This window comes from Cetorhinus maximus, chromosome 26 (genome assembly GCF_964194155.1).
Source record: "Cetorhinus maximus chromosome 26, sCetMax3.hap1.1, whole genome shotgun sequence".
Lineage (NCBI taxonomy): Eukaryota > Metazoa > Chordata > Chondrichthyes > Lamniformes > Cetorhinidae > Cetorhinus > Cetorhinus maximus.
In genome coordinates this window covers 1,556,961-1,574,901 of record NC_135904.1, presented here as the reverse complement: position 1 = coordinate 1,574,901, position 17,941 = coordinate 1,556,961, and the positions used below count along the sequence as shown (strand labels likewise).

The window sequence follows — 17,941 nt, the reverse complement described above, 5'->3', positions numbered from 1 at the left end:
AGTTTTACTGATTGGCCTTACCAATGCTGCCATGTAATCGGTTATCTAACAGAAAATAATTTACTTTTCCCCTTAATGTGAAACACTTTGGGTTTCTGTTCTGTGACTCCCCCATGTTATCACAGGCAGTATCAAAAGTACACCATATGGGAAATTTCAGGCACAATCCTAAACTCCACCACTGTAACATTAGCTGTCCCATGGTGTCACCCTCTTTAAAAGTACCCTTTGATTTGGGTGTGAGGATAGAAATCAGATTTGACAGCCGTACAAGTTGAGAATGGTGGCAGCATCAGATTATATTGCCTAACTCATGCTGCGCTCAAATTAGGAACATGCGGTGAGGTTGGTCCCTAAACGTTGGCTGTCCTATCAGCTCTTTACTGGTACTTGGAGGAGATTCCTTCTGTGAGCTGTGTGTAATGAAATCGTAAACCCATTGTTTATAGGCATAGAAGAAATCTTGCCCCAGCACACTGCACCCTGCCCCCTCCACCACCACCAAAAAAAAAGACATTAAGAGCAATCCAGCAAAAATGAAAGTTTAAAGAGATGGATTTGTGCTGGATGCAATTATGCTGAGATATGCCTCCCAGATATGCTTTCACTCACTAAATCAGAACCTCACACCATTTCGGCTGCAGTTATACTACACGTTTTACAGCGCAGTGAAGCTGAAATCAGATAACTGAGGCTCCAGCTGCTGGCTAATGAGATCTTAACAGGCACCAAGAAACCTGGAAGAAAATTGGAGATTAAAATTTTCTCACCAAATTAACATCACATAAATATTTACAGCCAGATCTAAGTGTGTATTATTAATTAGTGAAAACATTTCAAATTAATGATAGCAAGCAGTTTAGAGTTTAAAATAAATGCTTTTAGGAACGGAAAACAAAACCTTTTGCACAAATGAGATCATTAGTGAGCGGAGCTGTAGGATTCACAGGGGGTTGGAGCAGGCTTTGATTCAGAGTTTGATGTGAGGGTCACTGAGCTCTGGCTAAGGGTCAATGAACACAGCTATCATTACTGATTGGCTGTATTCTGATGACACTCTTGAGCACTGCTGAAGAAAGACCAAAAGGAGTTAAAATGATCCAGAGAAACAGAGAGAACAATTCCAACGACAGCTCCCATTTACAGCTGCGTGGTATTCTATTACAGAAAGGAGCAGAGGGGAAAAAAAGGGGAGACAGGAGTTAGGGAAAAAAGCTCCAAACAAAGACTTGAATAATATAGCAACAATGAAAGGGACTCTTTCAATGTCCTGCTTTTATTCCGCTTTGGAGAATGCAGCAACACAAAGCAACCAATCTGAACCGTTACTTTCTGGAGTGCGAAAGAGCCTTTGACCTTTGACCTTCTCTCATCAACATTTTCTTAGATCCTAATCTAAGCAATGTCCAGTTAACCCTGTTTGGCATGCTGTGTGTGATGAGTTCAATTTACCCTTGGTTTCGAACTGTGTTGAGTTTGCAGCTGGCATCATACAACAATGCCCAACTTGATGTCAACATTGTATTGTGCCCAGTTCACTGCCAATGTCACATATCATTCCATAACTGGCACTCCTGTGATAGCAACCTGATGGAAGAGATGGTCTTCTGTAGCAAATTCAGTTATTTCTGTCCTTAGTCATAGCAGTAGCAATCTGTCCATTCAGCTCTTTTTTAAAGATGTTAATTAACAGAGCTGCCTAATTGCTCAGTCCGTATGGAGCTCAACAGACCAGAAAGCTCCCAAATTCAATCCTTGATGTAAACTGAATTAGCGGATCCAAGAATTTTCTTTCAGAAGGACAGGGTAGAAGGTTGGCACACAACACCTGGCCTTGCTGTGCTTGGATTGTACATGACCATTCACTGGTAGTTGTTTGTATAAACTGTCTCCCCAACTGGAATAGCTAGTTGACTATCTGGGCTTGTGCATGAAGCATAGTTGCTTGAGAGAGATATCAGGAAGGTTTTGGCACCTATGAAAATGTACCCAACATGGTGAGGAGGGAGAAAATGGGGATAAAACTGAAAGGAATGGAAATGTATTAACCTAGTAACTTTGTTTGGAACCAATGTAGCCACCTAGCACTGTAATCAGTTCTAATTACATAGCAGATATCAGTGGCTGTCTTTACACGTGATAGTTTAGACCTCGTTGGGCTCATGCAGCGAGGCAATATGGGTAGAGCTCCGGAATAGGAAGGGTGCAGTCACAATGTTGGGGGTTTACTATAGGCCTCCCAATTGCCGGCGGGAGATTGAGGAACAGTTATGTAGGCAGATTTTGGAAAGATGTAAAAGCAATAGGGTTGTTATGGTGGGTGATTTTAACTTTCCCTATATCGACTGGGAATCACTTAGTGCTAGGGGTTTGGATGGTTAAGGTGCTTAATTGGGGGAAGGCTAATTATAACAATATTAGGCTGGAACTGAGGAATCTAGACTGAAGGCGGATGTTTGAGGGCAAATCAACAACTGACATGTGGGGGGCTTTCAAACGTCAGTTGATAAGAATTCAGGACCGGCATGTTCCTGCTAGGATGAAGGATAAGCATGGCAAGTTTCAGGAACCTTGGATAATGAAGGATATTGTGAGATTAGTCAAAAAGAAAAGGGAAGCATTCGTAAGGGCTAGAAGGCTGGGAACAGATGAAGCCCGTGGAGAATATAAAGAAAGTAGGAATAAACTTAAGCAAGGAGTCAGCAGGGCTAAAAGGGGTCATGAAAAGTCACTGGCAACCAGGATCAAGGAAAATCCCAAGGCCTTTTATACATATGTAAAAAGCAAGAGGGTAGCCAGGGAAAGGGTAGGTCCACTCAGGGACAGAGGTGGGAATCTGTGTGTGGAGCCAGAAGAAATGGGAGAGATACTAAATGAATACTTCTCATCAGTATTCACCAAAGAGAAGGACTTAGCGGTCGATTTGTCTAGGGAAGAGTGTGTAGATAGCCTGGATCATGTTGAGATCAAAAAAGAGGAGGTGTTAGGCGTCTTGAAGAATATTAAAGTGGATAAGTCCCCTGGGCCAGATGGGATCTACCCCAGAGTACTGAGGGAGGCAAGGGAAGAGATTGCTGGGGCCTTGACAGAAATCTTTGTATCCTCACTGGCTACGGGTGAGGTCCCAGAGGACTGGAGAATGGCCAATGTTGTTCCATTGTTTAAGAAGGGTAGCAGGGATAATCCAGGAAATTACAGGCCGGTGAGCCTTACGTCAGTGGTAGGGAAATTATTGGAGAAGATTCTTTGTGACAGGATTTACTACCATTTGGAAGCAAATGGGCATATTGCTGAAAGGCAGCATGGTTTTGTGAAGGGGAGGTCGTGTCTCACTAACTTGATCGAGTTTTTCGAGAAAGTGACAAAGATGATCGACGATGGAAGGGCAGTGGATGTTATCCAGATGGATTTCAGTAAGGCCTTTGACAAGGTCCCTCATGGCAGTCTGGTACAGAAGGTAAAGTCGCACGGGATCAGAGGTGAGCTGGCAAGATGGATACAGAATTGGCTTGGCCATAGGAGACAGAGGGTAACAGTGGAAGGGTGCTTTTCTGAATGGAGAGCTGTGACTAGTGGAGTTCCGCAGGGATCAGTGCTGGGACCTTTGCTGTTTGTAGCATACATAAATGATTTAGAGGAAAATGTAACTGGGCTAATTAGTAAGTTTGCAGATGACACTAAGGTTGGAGGAGTTGCAGATAGTGAAGAGGATTGTCAAAGGATACAACGGGATATAGATCGGTTGGAGACTTAGGCGGAGAAATGGCAGATGGAATTTAATCCGGACAAATGCGAGGTAATGCATTTTGGAAAGTCTAATACAGGCAGGAATTATACAATAAATGGCAGAACCCTTAAGTGCATTGACGGGCAGAGGGATCTGGGTGTACAGGTCCACAGGTCACTGAGAGTGGCAACGCAGGTGGATAAGGTAGTCAGGAAGGCATATGGCATGCTTGCCTTCATTGGCAGGGGTATTGAGTATAAAAACTGGGAAGTCATGCTGCAGCTGTATAGAACCTTGGTTAGGCCACACTTGGAATATTGCGTGCAATTCTGGTCACCACATTACCAGAAGGATATGGAGGCATTGGAGAGGGTGCAGAGGAGGTTTACCAGGATGCTGCCTGGTCTGGAGGTTATTAGCTATGAGGAGAGGTTGGAGAAACTCGGATTGTTCTCACTAGAGTGACGGAGATTGAGGGGCGACTTGATAGAAGTTTACAAAATTATGAGTGGCATGGACAGAGTAGATAGTCAGAAGCTTTTTCCCAGGGTGGAAGAGTCAATTACTAGGGGACATAAATTTAAGGTGAGAGGAGAAAACTACAAAGGTGATGTGCGGGGCAAGTTTTTTATGCAGAGGGTAGTGAGTGTTTGGAATTCGCTGCCAGAGGAGGTGGTGGAAGCAGGTATGATAGTGGTGTTTAAGAGGCAGCTTGTCAAATACATAAATAGGATGGGAATAGAGGGATACGGACCCTGGAAGTGCAAAATGTTTTAGTTGACGGGCAATATGATCGGCGCAGGCTTGGAGGGCCGAAGGGCCTGTTCCTGTGCTGTACTTTTCTTTGTTCTTTGTACATGGTTTCTTATTCTGAGACTTGGTTGTTGAATTGGTAATGCATTGTACAGTCAGAATTTGCTCATCAGTACTACCTGTTCTTTTCCATAGGAGCGAGAAGCCAGACTTCAGACAGAGATAGACAAGCTTTACAAGGAGCTAAAAGAGCAGAAACAGCTTCTGAAACAGAACTCTGATGTAATGCAGCAGCTCCAGCAGCAGTTGCTGAAGGTGAGCACTCTTATCTGAAGCCACCTGGCCAAGTGAGTTACCACGAATGACCATCCTTAGGTTAGTCCATGTGGGCCGCAGGACCAAATCTTCCCGACCTGGCCATAACCCAACAGGGAAACCACTTACTTCAGAGTCAGGTGTAAATCCCTTCTCCCTTGAATTGCAAAATCAGTAAAAACAAACATGAACTATAAAGGGTCTTAAGAGATGAATAGCTGGAAGGATACCATATAGAATTGTTTTGAAGACCCATTCCTTAGGAGACACCGCACCTCAAAATAACCAATATAGAAGCTTTGGCACTGATTATCAATTCTATGTTACTTACTTAAAGCGAGTAATGATAGCTTTATCTCCTCCCACTCTAGGGGTGCAAGACTCAGTAGCTCACCCTCCCAGCCTGATGAACAACAGGACAAATTCAGAGTTATTCTCTTTCATTTTCTTAAACTAACAGTAAAGAGAAGTCTCAATGCAAATAAAATTGAATGCTCTGAATTTTTGTCACCTGCACCCTTAAGAAAGCATTCCGATTCCACTGTAGTAGGCCAAATGGTCAATTTTTTTCAAGATCCACCCACCAACAGAAACCAATGATATAGTCCTGATGTAGCATTAGTGATTGAGATTGCTGCTCCTGAGGCCTGGACTGCATCTACACTTGAGTGCACTTACATCTTTCCTAATGGAAGGTCAGGTTATTTGCATGATTTGATGACACTCCCAGTACATAGTGCAAGACATGCTATGTTTATCAGTGAAAGACTGGCAACTGTCAGATGTCACCAATTTCTGGCCAGTGTAACTAGTTTGTGGAACAACAAACCCATTTGTTTGGCCACTGGAGGCCATGGGAACTCTTGAGTCAATTTCCTTTTCAGCTAGCTTTCTTTTCAGTGCTCCTTCCACACAGGCACTGAGCATCTGGAACTCTGCTCAAGTGCACAGTAGTATGAGGAGACCTCCCCACAACCCCTAATTGTGTAGCATTTCAATGGTCCTCAATGATCCTCTGTGTGAACAGACTGACATTGTGCTATGTACTGGCTGGCCATGGGCGTGCACTAAGCACATTGGGCATAGATAAACCTCAGGCATCCTTACCCAATTAGATCAGCACCTGGTGCATTGGCTGCAGTGTGAACATTTGCAGGATGGATTCTGCCATAGTCTTTTAAGTATCAGTTTTTTTAAGCAACATCCAATTGGTATGTAATGGCATTGCAGTTTCCATGATTCTGCTATTGGACTCTGTTTGTAAGGCAATTTACCAGATTGGATCTCCTTTACTGTTTAAGAAAGGCTTGTACCAGCATCTGCTGTCATTTAATGGCCTGCCTTCTAACTAAAGACTGCATTCGATCTACCCTTTGATTTTCATGTCTTAAGAATAGGACAAAAGAAGAGAAGTCCAACATCATGTAACAAAAAAGGTTTTCTTTCATGATCCATTTGTTTTTTGTTCGCAGTCCACAGCAGGTTGTATGGGGACAGCAAGCTTTGAAATGACATCGATTAGAAATGAAGGGGGTTAGTACTGACTGAGATTGAAGCACTTCTGCTAACTGCCAATGACATCATCTTTCAGCACCTCCCCACCCACCCACCCCACCTCACATCCCCCCCCCCCCCCCCCCCGCCCTCACCACCCCACCAGCCCCCAAAGCCAATGGCCCTAATGCCTATTTTTTTGTGAACACATAAATAATCCCATGCTTAACACATCTGCAACTGGTTTGAACAAAGTGTTTTCAGGAACAAAAGTTTCAGGCAAAGAACCCTGAATTGTTGAATAAAGGTTGTTTAATCAGCTGGAATCCTCTACCCATTCTATGTTTTCAGCCTTTAAATATCATTAAATGGCATTGCTGTTGGGATTCTGTGTGCTTGTAATACGACTGTATGGCATCAGATGGTATATATGTGGTAAGATGAGCTTATAATGTACTTGTATGGAGCCATGTGTGCTTAGTATGAACAGATGAAGATATGTATAATATAAGAGGCTAAGCCTCTTTTCCCTTAAAAAAAAGAAAAGGCTGAGAGATAACCTGATTGAGTTCTTTAAAATTATGAAGGGTAAATAAGGTAAATGTAGAAAAAATGTTTCCACGTGTGAAGCTGTATAAAACCAGAGACCATAAATCCGAAATAAAAACAGAAAATGCTGGAAATGCTCAGCAGGTCTGGCAGCATCTGTAGAGAGAGAAAAACAGAGGCTGGATTTTCACTACAACAGAGAGCCCCTCCATTGTGGCAAAAATCCCGTAAAGGACTGAATATTCTTAATTCCACCCCCCCAACCCGCCATTTCCCATCTTTGTAGGGGTGGGACCGGAGACGGGGTGGGACTGGAGACGGGGTGGGACTGGAGACAGGCTGGGGTTCACACATCCACGATTTGAGGAGGCTGCTAGTCATTTCAATCACCAGCTACCTCCACTAAAGTGGGATTTTGGAAGAAAGGGAATGTGGAATCCGGAGCGTGCAGATTAGAATGGGTAAGAGGAGGTCTGAACATGGTGGGTGCGTTTGGAAAGCCACTTTGGAGGGGTAAGGTATCTCTTTGGATAAGGTCCCAGGACATCTTTGAGAGAGGTAAGACACGCTTTGCGAGAGGTAAGGCACTTTTGGGATTGTTAAAAGTGAACATGATCATGCACTTTTTGGAACTGTCCAGCTGTCAAGGAACTGTTCAATGTCAAAGAAATGTTAAAGAACTGTCCAGGAAGTGTTGAACCTTCCAAGTAAGTGTCCTAGGATATTAGGCAAATTGGCATGGAGGCCTTAGGGGCAAAGGGTGATGGGTGGAGTGCATGGGTTGGCATGAATTGGCACTAAGTTGTCATGGGGTGTGCAGGACCATGGAGGGGGTGAGTGGGGGCCATGGATTGGCATTGATGGGGCATCAGGAGTGAGGGCTGCAGAGATGGTTTTTGCATTATTATGTTATTATTTATTTAAACATAGTGCCAGAGCACAGAGACAGACCTTGTGCCTAGCCCATCTCTGCAGCCAGCAGCCTCCACACTCATTCTGAGGTCGCCCCCAAACTCTTCTTTCAGTCTGCCTCCCCCTTCCCGGCAGAAAATTCGGCCAGTGGGCGTACGTTTTTAAAGGTCAGGTTTGCCGAGCTGGGGGATCTCCTGAGTCTGCAAATGAGCCCCAGCAACGGAAATCTGGGCCAGAGCTAACCTATCAGGGCCTGAAGAAAAGTTCTTGACCTGAAACTTCAATTCTGCTCTTAGGCTCACTAGTGAGATGCAGTTGTGTCTAAATAGCTGCAAGTGTGGGAGAAGAAAAGCCAATGACTGGAGGAGCAGCAGGAAAGTGAATGAAGGCACATGTGCCTGAGCATCGGAGCAGTGATGGGAAGAGAGATTGTGGGGCATCAGTGAGAACATAAGAACATAAGAAATAGGAACAGGAGTAGATCATTCAGCCCCTCGAGCCTGCTCCGCCATTCAATAAGATCATGGCTGATCTTCTTGTGTTTCAGTTTCCACATTCCCATCTAACCCCGATAACCTTTGAGGGAGAGAGAGGCTGCGGGGGTCAGTGAGGGAGAGAGAGACTGCGGGGGTCAGTGAGGGAGAGAGAGAGACTGTGGGGGTCAGTGAGGGAGAGAGAGAGACTGCGGGGGTCAGTGAGGGAGAGAGAGACTGCGGGGGTCAGTGAGGGAGAGAGAGACTGCGGGGGTCAGTGAGGGAGAGAGAGACTGCAGGGGTCAGTGAGGGAGAGAGAGACTGCGGGGGTCAGTGAGGGAGAGAGAGACTGCAGGGGTCAGTGAGGAAGAGAGGGAGACTGCAGGGGTCAGTGAGGGAGAGAGAGACTGCGGGGGTCAGTGAGGGAGAGAGAGACTGCGGGGGTCAGTGAGGGAGAGAGAGACTGCAGGGGTCAGTGAAGGAGGGAGAGAGAGAGAGACTGCAGAGGTCAGTGAGAGAGAGAGACTGCAGGGGTCAGTGAGGGAGAGAGAGACTGCGGCGGTCAGTGAGGGAGAGAGGGACTGCGGGGGTCAGTGAGGGAGAGAGAGAGAGACTGCGGGGGTCCGTGAAGGAGGGAGAGAGAGACTGCGAGGGTCATTGAGGGAGAGAAGGAGACTGCAGAGGTCAGTGAGGGAGAGAGGGAGACTGCGGTCAGTGAGGGAGAGAGACTGCGGGGGTCAGTGAGGGAGAGAGAGAGACTGCGGGGGTCAGTGAGGGAGGGAGAGAGACTGCGGGGGTCAGTGAGGGAGAGAGAGAGACTGCGGGGGTCAGTGAGGGAGAGAGAGACTGCGGGGGTCAGTGAGGGAGAGAGAGACTGCGGGGGTCAGTGAGGGAGAGAGGGAGACTGCGGGGGTCAGTGAGGGAGAGAGAGACTGCGGGGGTCAGTGAGGGAGAGAGAGACTGCGGGGGTCAGTGAGGGAGAGAGAGACTGCGGGGGTCAGTGAGAGAGAGAGAGACTGCGGGTGTCAGCGAGGGAGAGAGGAAGACTGCAGGGGTCAGCGAGGGAGAGAGAGACTGCGGGTGTCAGCGAGGGAGAGAGAGACTGCGGGGGTCAGAGGGATAGAGAGACTGCGGGGGTCAGCGAGGGAGAGAGAGACTGTGGGGGTCAGTGAGGGAGAGAGGGAATGTGGGGGTCAGTGAGGGAGAGAGGGACTGCGGGGGTCAGTGAGAGAGAGAGACTGTGGGTGTCAGTGAGAGAGGGAGAGAGACTGCAGGGGTCAGTGAGGGAGAGAGAGACTGCGGCGGTCAGTGAGGGAGAGAGAGACTGCGGGTGTCAGCGAGGGAGAGAGGGACTGCGGGGGTCAGTGAGAGAGAGAGACTGCGGGGGTCAGTGACGGAGGGAGAGAGACTGCGGCGGTCAGCGAGGGAGAGAGAGACTGCGGGGGTCAGTGAGGGAGAGAGAGAGACTGCGGGGGTCAGTGAGGGAGAGAGAGACTGCGGGGGTCAGTGAGGGAGGGAGAGAGACTGCGGTGGTCAGTGTGGGAGAGAGGGAGACTGCGGGGTCAGTGAGGGAGAGAGAGACTGCGGGGGTCAGTGAGGGAGAGAGGGAGACTGCGGGGGTCAGTGAGGGAGAGAGAGAGACTGCGGGGGTCAGTGAGGGAGAGAGAGACTGCGGGGGTCAGTGAGGGAGAGAGAGACTGCGGGGGTCAGTGAGGGAGAGAGAGACTGCGGGGGTCAGTGAGGGAGAGAGGGACTGCGGGGGTCAGTGTGGGAGAGAGGGAGACTGCGGGGGTCAGTGAGGGAGAGAGGGAGACTGCGGGGGTCAGTGAGGGAGAAAGAGACTGCGGGGGTCAGTGAGGGAGAGAGAGACTGCGGGGGTCAGTGAGGGAGAGAGAGACTGCGGGGGTCAGTGAGGGAGGGAGAGAGACTGCGGGGGTCAGTGTGGGAGAGAGGGAGACTGCGGGGTCAGTGAGGGAGAGAGAGACTGCGGGGGTCAGAGAGGGAGACTGCGGGGGTCAGTGAGGGAGAGAGAGAGACTGCGGGGGTCAGTGAGGGAGAGAGAGACTGCGGGGGTCAGTGAGGGAGAGAGAGACTGCGGGGGTCAGTGAGGGAGAGAGAGACTGCGGGGGTCAGTGAGGGAGAGAGGGACTGCGGGGGTCAGTGTGGGAGAGAGGGAGACTGCGGGGGTCAGTGAGGGAGAGAGAGACTGCGGGGGTCAGTGAGGGAGAGAGAGACTGCAGGGGTCAGTGAGGAAGAGAGGGAGACTGCGGGGGTCCGTGAGGGAGAGAGAGACTGCGGGGGTCAGTGAGGGAGAGAGGGAGACTGCGGGGGTCAGTGAGGGAGAGAGGGACTGCGGGGGTCAGTGTGGGAGAGAGAGAGACTGCGGTGGTCAGTGAGGGAGAGAGAGACTGCAGGGGTCAGTGAGGGAGAGAGGGAGACTGCGGGGGTCAGTGAGGGAGAAAGAGACTGCGGGGGTCAGTGAGGGAGAGAGAGACTGCGGGGGTCAGTGAGGGAGAGAGGGACTGCGGGGGTCAGTGAGGGAGAGAGGGACTGCGGGGGTCAGTGTGGGAGAGAGGGAGACTGCGCGGGTCAGTGAGGGAGAGAGAGAGACTGGGGGTCAGTGAGGGAGAGAGGGACTGTGGGGGTCAGTGAGGGAGAGAGGGAGACTGCGGCGGTCAGTGAGGGATAGAGAGACTGCGGGGGTCAGCGAGGGAGAGAGAGACTGTGGGGGTCAGTGAGGGAGAGAGGGACTGTGGGGGTCAGTGAGGGAGAGAGGGACTGCGGGGGTCAGTGAGAGAGAGAGACTGCGGGGGTCAGTGAGGGAGGGAGAGAGACTGCAGGGGTCAGTGAGGGAGAGAGAGAGACTGCAGGGGTCAGTGAGGGAGAGAGAGACTGCGGCGGTCAGTGAGGGAGAGAGAGAGACTGCGGGGGTCAGTGAGGGAGGGAGAGAGACTGCGGGGGTCAGTGAGGGAGAGAGAGAGACTGCGGGGGTCAGTGAGGGAGAGAGAGACTGCGGGGGTCAGTGAGGGAGAGAGAGACTGCGGGGGTCAGTGAGGGAGAGAGGGAGACTGCGGGGGTCAGTGAGGGAGAGAGAGACTGCGGGGGTCAGTGAGGGAGAGAGAGACTGCGGGGGTCAGTGAGGGAGAGAGAGACTGCGGGGGTCAGTGAGGGAGAGAGGGAGACTGCAGGGGTCAGTGAGGGAGAGAGAGACTGCGGGGGTCAGTGAGAGAGAGAGAGACTGCGGGTGTCAGCGAGGGAGAGAGGAAGACTGCAGGGGTCAGCGAGGGAGAGAGAGACTGCGGGTGTCAGCGAGGGAGAGAGAGACTGCGGGGGTCAGAGGGATAGAGAGACTGCGGGGGTCAGCGAGGGAGAGAGAGACTGTGGGGGTCAGTGAGGGAGAGAGGGAATGTGGGGGTCAGTGAGGGAGAGAGGGACTGCGGGGGTCAGTGAGAGAGAGAGACTGTGGGTGTCAGTGAGGGAGGGAGAGAGACTGCAGGGGTCAGTGAGGGAGAGAGAGACTGCGGCGGTCAGTGAGGGAGAGAGAGACTGCGGGGGTCAGCGAGGGAGAGAGGGACTGCGGGGGTCAGTGAGAGAGAGAGACTGCGGGGGTCAGTGACGGAGGGAGAGAGACTGCGGCGGTCAGCGAGGGAGAGAGAGACTGCGGGGGTCAGTGAGGGAGAGAGAGAGACTGCGGGGGTCAGTGAGGGAGAGAGAGACTGCGGGGGTCAGTGAGGGAGGGAGAGAGACTGCGGTGGTCAGTGTGGGAGAGAGGGAGACTGCGGGGTCAGTGAGGGAGAGAGAGACTGCGGGGGTCAGTGAGGGAGAAGGGAGACTGCGGGGGTCAGTGAGGGAGAGAGAGAGACTGCGGGGGTCAGTGAGGGAGAGAGAGACTGCGGGGGTCAGTGAGGGAGAGAGAGACTGCGGGGGTCAGTGAGGGAGAGAGAGACTGCGGGGGTCAGTGAGGGAGAGAGGGACTGCGGGGGTCAGTGTGGGAGAGAGGGAGACTGCGGGGGTCAGTGAGGGAGAGAGAGACTGCGGGGGTCAGTGAGGGAGAGAGAGACTGCAGGGGTCAGTGAGGAAGAGAGGGAGACTGCGGGGGTCCGTGAGGGAGAGAGAGACTGCGGGGGTCAGTGAGGGAGAGAGGGAGACTGCGGGGGTCAGTGAGGGAGAGAGAGACTGCAGGGGTCAGTGAGGGAGAGATGGAGACTGCGGGGGTCAGTGAGGGAGAGAGAGACTGCAGGGGTCAGTGAGGAAGAGAGGGAGACTGCGGGGGTCCGTGAGGGAGAGAGAGACTGCGGGGGTCAGTGAGGGAGAGAGGGAGACTGCGGGGGTCAGTGAGGGAGAGAGGGACTGCGGGGGTCAGTGTGGGAGAGAGAGAGACTGCGGTGGTCAGTGAGGGAGAGAGAGACTGCAGGGGTCAGTGAGGGAGAGAGGGAGACTGCGGGGGTCAGTGAGGGAGAAAGAGACTGCGGGGGTCAGTGAGGGAGAGAGAGACTGCGGGGGTCAGTGAGGGAGAGAGGGACTGCGGGGGTCAGTGAGGGAGAGAGGGACTGCGGGGGTCAGTGTGGGAGAGAGAGAGACTGCGGTGGTCAGTGAGGGAGAGAGGGACTGCAGGGGTCAGTGAGGGAGAGAGGGAGACTGCGGGGGTCAGTGAGGGAGAAAGAGACTGCGGGGGTCAGTGAGGGAGAGAGAGACTGCGGGGGTCAGTGAGGGAGAGAGGGACTGCGGGGGTCAGTGAGGGAGAGAGGGACTGCGGGGGTCAGTGTGGGAGAGAGGGAGGCTGCGGGGGTCAGTGAGGGAGAGAGGGACTGCGGGGGTCAGTGAGGGAGAGAGAGACTGCGGGGGTCAGTGAGGGAGAGAGGGACTGCGGGGGTCAGTGAGGGAGAGAGGGACTGCGGGGGTCAGTGTGGGAGAGAGGGAGGCTGCGGGGGTCAGTGAGGGAGAGAGGGACTGCGGGGGTCAGTGTGGGAGAGAGGGAGACTGCGGGGTCAGTGAGGGAGAGAGAGAGACTGCGGGGGTCAGTGAGGGAGAGAGGGAGACTGCGGGGGTCAGTGAGGGAGAGAGAGAGACTGCGGGGGTCAGTGAGGGAGAGAGAGACTGCGGGGGTCAGTGAGGAAGAGAGAGACTGCGGGGGTCAGTGAGGGAGAGAGAGACTGCGGGGGTCAGTGAGGGAGAGAGAGACTGCGGGGGTCAGTGAGGGAGAGAGGGAGACTGCGGGGGTCAGTGAGAGAGAGAGAGACTGCGGGTGTCAGCGAGGGAGAGAGGAAGACTGCGGGGGTCAGCGAGGGAGAGAGAGACTGCGGGGGTCAGTGAGGGATAGAGAGACTGCGGGGGTCAGTGAGGGAGAGCGAGACTGTGGGGGTCAGTGAGGGAGAGAGGGAATGTGGGGGTCAGTGAGGGAGAGAGGGACTGCGGGGGTCAGTGAGAGAGAGAGACTGTGGGGGTCAGTGAGGGAGGGAGAGAGACTGCAGGGGTCAGTGAGGGAGAGAGAGACTGCGGTGGTCAGTGAGGGAGAGAGAGACTGCGGGGGTCAGCGAGGGAGAGAGGGACTGCGGGGGTCAGTGAGGGAGAGAGAGACTGCGGGGGTCAGTGAGGGAGAGAGAGACTGCGGGGGTCAGTGAGGGAGAGAGGGAGACTGCAGGGGTCAGTGAGGGAGAGAGAGACTGCGGGGGTCAGTGAGAGAGAGAGAGACTGCGGGTGTCAGCGAGGGAGAGAGGAAGACTGCGGGGGTCAGCGAGGGAGAGAGAGACTGCGGGTGTCAGCGAGGGAGAGAGAGACTGCGGGGGTCAGTGAGGGATAGAGAGACTGCGGGGGTCAGCGAGGGAGAGAGAGACTGTGGGGGTCAGTGAGGGAGAGAGAGACTGCGGGGGTCAGTGAGAGAGAGAGAGACTGCGGGTGTCAGCGAGGGAGAGAGGAAGACTGCGGGGGTCAGCGAGGGAGAGAGAGACTGCGGGTGTCAGCGAGGGAGAGAGAGACTGCGGGGGTCAGTGAGGGATAGAGAGACTGCGGGGGTCGGCGAGGGAAAGAGAGACTGTGGGGGTCAGTGAGGGAGAGAGGGACTGTGGGGGTCAGTGAGGGAGAGAGGGACTGCGGGGGTCAGTGAGAGAGAGAGACTGCGGGGGTCAGTGAGGGAGGGAGAGAGACTGCAGGGGTCAGTGAGGGAGAGAGAGAGACTGCAGGGGTCAGTGAGGGAGAGAGAGACTGCGGCGGTCAGTGAGGGAGAGAGAGACTGCGGGGGTCAGCGAGGGAGAGAGGGACTGCGGGGGTCGGTGAGAGAGAGAGACTGCGGGGGTCAGTGAGGGAGGGAGAGAGACTGCGGGGGTCAGTGAGGGAGGGAGAGAGACTGTGGGGGTCAGTGAGGGAGAGAGAGACTGCGGCGGTCAGCGAGGGAGAGAGAGACTGCGGGGGTCAGCGAGGGAGAGAGAGACTGCGGGTGTCAGTGAGAGAGAGAGACTGCGGGGGTCAGTGAGAGAGAGAGACTGCGGGGGTCAGTGAGGGAGGGAGAGAGACTGCGGGGGTCAGTGAGGGAGAGAGGGAGACTGCGGGGGTCAATGAGGGAGAGAGAGAGACTGTGGGGGTCAGTGAGGGAGAGAGAGAGACTGCGGGGGTCAGTGAGGGAGAGAGGGAGACTGCGGGGGTCAGTGAGGGAGAGAGGGAGACTGTGGGGGTCAGTGAGGGAGAGAGAGACTGCGGGGGTCAGCGAGGGAGAGAGGGAGACTGCGGGGGTCAATGAGGGAGAGAGAGAGACTGTGGGGGTCAGTGAGGGAGAGAGAGAGACTGCGGGGTTCAGTGAGGGAGAGAGGGAGACTGCAGGGGTCAGTGAGGGAGAGAGGGAGACTGTGGGGGTCAGTGAGGGAGTTTGGCGTTCACTACTTATGCTAGATTTTCTGCACTATGTAAATGCAATTAAGACATGATTGAATCCAGCCAATGTGTGAGCTTATCCCAAAGCATGGTAAATTGCTAACTATATTTAAACTAACTGAAACTGGAAGGAGTTATAAAGTATTGTGCACCTGGTACTTTAGGCACAAATGATTGTGCGGGAATTTGGTACGTGTGAAGTGCTCCCATTAAGTATGTTTTAACTTCACGGATTCATGTTTTCTAATAAGTGGTAATAACATACATATTATATTATTAACATCAGGATTATTTTGTCTTCAGATGTGACAGGCTATTTCTTCAAATGGTGTTGAAATAATGGAACAGAAGTCCCATTTCAAAGCAAATATTTAAAAAGTCCGCACACCATGGGCTACACCCTCCCCCCTTCTTGGTCGCTTTGCTTCCTGGTGTGGGGCTTACCCATTTTCAGGATTCTTTCCTTTGACCTAATCATATCCCTGATAACTGTTATGGGGCGTGTTTATGACATAACAGGCACTAGCGGACTGTAACAGGAAAATTAGTACTGTACAGAGATTTGCACTCAAATCATCTATATCAGAGATTGTTTTCTGATGTGGCTGCTGGCACCGCTCTGTTGTATGTTACAGTTAAGACTGCATGGCCTGTTGTGACCCTCGCACTCCACCCCACCCCCAACATTCAGGCATTCAGCATCCAAAATCCTGCAGTCATTGTATTTGTGTTGTACACTTATGGACCTCCTGTTCCTCTCTCTCTCTCTCTCTCTCCTGAAGGTGCAGTCTCAGCAGGTCCGGAGCAGTGCCCAGGCAGACCAAGAGCAAGCAAGCAAATCCACCACAAAACCGGAAAGTAGAATATGCATTGTGATGTAAAGTAGATTTTTTAAAAAGAAATTTATTACAGTAAAGTCGTGTTCGCTTTTTCTCAGCCGGACTAACATTGTAACATGAGTTTTTGCACACTGATAAACTCTGACGTGCTACCGAACGGGTCTGAGTTGTGTGACATGTACTGCAAGGATCTGAAGCACAAAACTTCTGATCTCATTGTCATGGTAACCCTGCTTTCAAGGGAGTCTCCGCAAATGGATAAGATGAAAAGGACCTATGTGACTTTTAGCCCCATTCTCTTTCCCACCCTTCCCAACCCCCAAAGTCTTTTTGAAGTGCCCGTAAGCCCACCCTGGAGAGACAGGAGGGAGCTGCCTATCTGCTGGAGCATTCTCTGTGTTAAAACACCTGAACCAACTCAGTCAAGGGTTAAAGTTCAAATGAAACTCAAGTAGGTTTAGGTCAAAATGCCCTGAGGTATTCAGGGCAGTGCCTGTGATTTCCTGATTTGGGCCATTGCTCCACCCATCTCTGATACTTGAGGCTTGCCCAAAGAATAATGTTACTTGGGTTCAGGAAGATAACTTTCTAATGCCATTCCATGGTTAATATATTGAACAGGATAAACCTTTCTCACTTAGCTCCACACCCTCCGCTTGTTTAATACAATTAACATTGGTTTTGATATCAATACAATATAAACAGCATACCTGAGCACAATTAGTACAAGATTGCTTTACTGAAGTTCACAAATTAATAAAATTTAAAGAAAAAAATCACAACAAAAGCGAAAATCCAGCATGAGAACCAGGACCCAGAAACTTTATAATGGACTATCAACTACAGATGGAGACTGATAATTATGGGATGTGTGTAATAGAGTCCTGATAGTTATGGTATGTATATATTAGTGTTCTGTAACTGAGGGAGTATGATCATTACGAGATGTATATAAAATGTTGTAGGTGTGTATAATAGAATATGTTAAAGGAAATAAAATCAGGCATGATGTAAAACGGATGACTTTATGCAATCAGCCAAAATCAAAGTTCAGTCCCCTCACCCCAATCCTGACATCTCGCCAATACTTAAACTCATCAAAAGGTTGCAAAATTGGACAATGATTTCAAACATTTTCCAAATTTGTCACCTCTTGTTTTTCTTTGTCTTTTATCATTAGTTATCCTTCATTGAAGATTACATTCCCCGAAAACTGTTAACAGCTTTTTATTGAGGACGCATTGATGTTGTCCATCAGGATTTTGATTCTATTGTTAGCTCCATGATTGCTTCAGTCTTTCTGCCGTGAGGTTCAATAGTGACTGAAACCCATGCACCCAGGAATGAAAACACACTCATTGATTGTGTAAGAGTGCTCAGGAGGGGAAAAAGCAGCAAATATTTCCATCTGTAGACTCTATCGAGTGACTGTCCAACGCTACTGCCGGAAATGAGTGTGTAAACATTGGGTGAGGATTTATAAACATGAGAAAAACTGAGATGAGCAAGGTCTGTTTGGCCTTTTGAGGCTTGGTTTTCTATTACCTTAACTTTCCCTTTTTAACCTGTGACTATTTTGAAAATCGCCATCGTTTTAACTCTTAATACCCAGCCTTGCAGATCATTGCAAACTTTTGTCACTCTTTGAATAAAGAGGTTGTCCCAAAAGTCTGTTTGAAATGTACTTTTCAGTATTTAAATTTATGTCATCTGATCCTGTTTTCATGGCATTCTTTGAGCCAGTGTTGTGGACTTAACTTTATCTGCACCATTTATATCCCCCAGTGAAGTCCCCTGTCAGCCATCTTCTTTCTTTCCAGGAGAACCTTTGCTTATCTAATCTTTCCACACAGCTTATCCCTTTGCACCTGGGAAGTCTTTTTGCTCTTGTCTGCACCCTTTATAATGAATGTATCCTGTTTTTGTGCTGTGAGCAGAATCAAACACAATGCTCCAAATGGAACAAGCCCACTAAATTGTAAGTCATAGTGTAACCTCTGTGGAATTGTATCTCC

The 17,941-nt window shown here is 51.0% G+C and overlaps 1 protein-coding gene across 3 annotated transcripts in view; it reads left to right on the top strand.

Moving 5' to 3' along the window:
• Positions 1 to 17,585, top strand: part of LOC144668207 (uncharacterized) — a 106,035-nt gene extending 88,450 nt beyond the window's left edge. Inside the window, exons 21-22 of one of the 3 annotated variants that reach the window (XM_078529961.1) lie at positions 4,676 to 4,795; positions 15,876 to 17,585. In XM_078529961.1, coding sequence (XP_078386087.1) covers positions 4,676 to 4,795; positions 15,876 to 15,968 — 213 coding nt within the window. In that variant the 3' untranslated portion in view covers positions 15,969 to 17,585. Of the gene's footprint in view, positions 1 to 4,675; positions 4,796 to 15,869 lie in introns of all 3 variants that reach the window. The other 2 variants (XM_078529959.1, XM_078529962.1) reach the window with 2 other exon arrangements.
• The last annotated feature ends 356 nt before the right edge of the window (positions 17,586 to 17,941 follow it).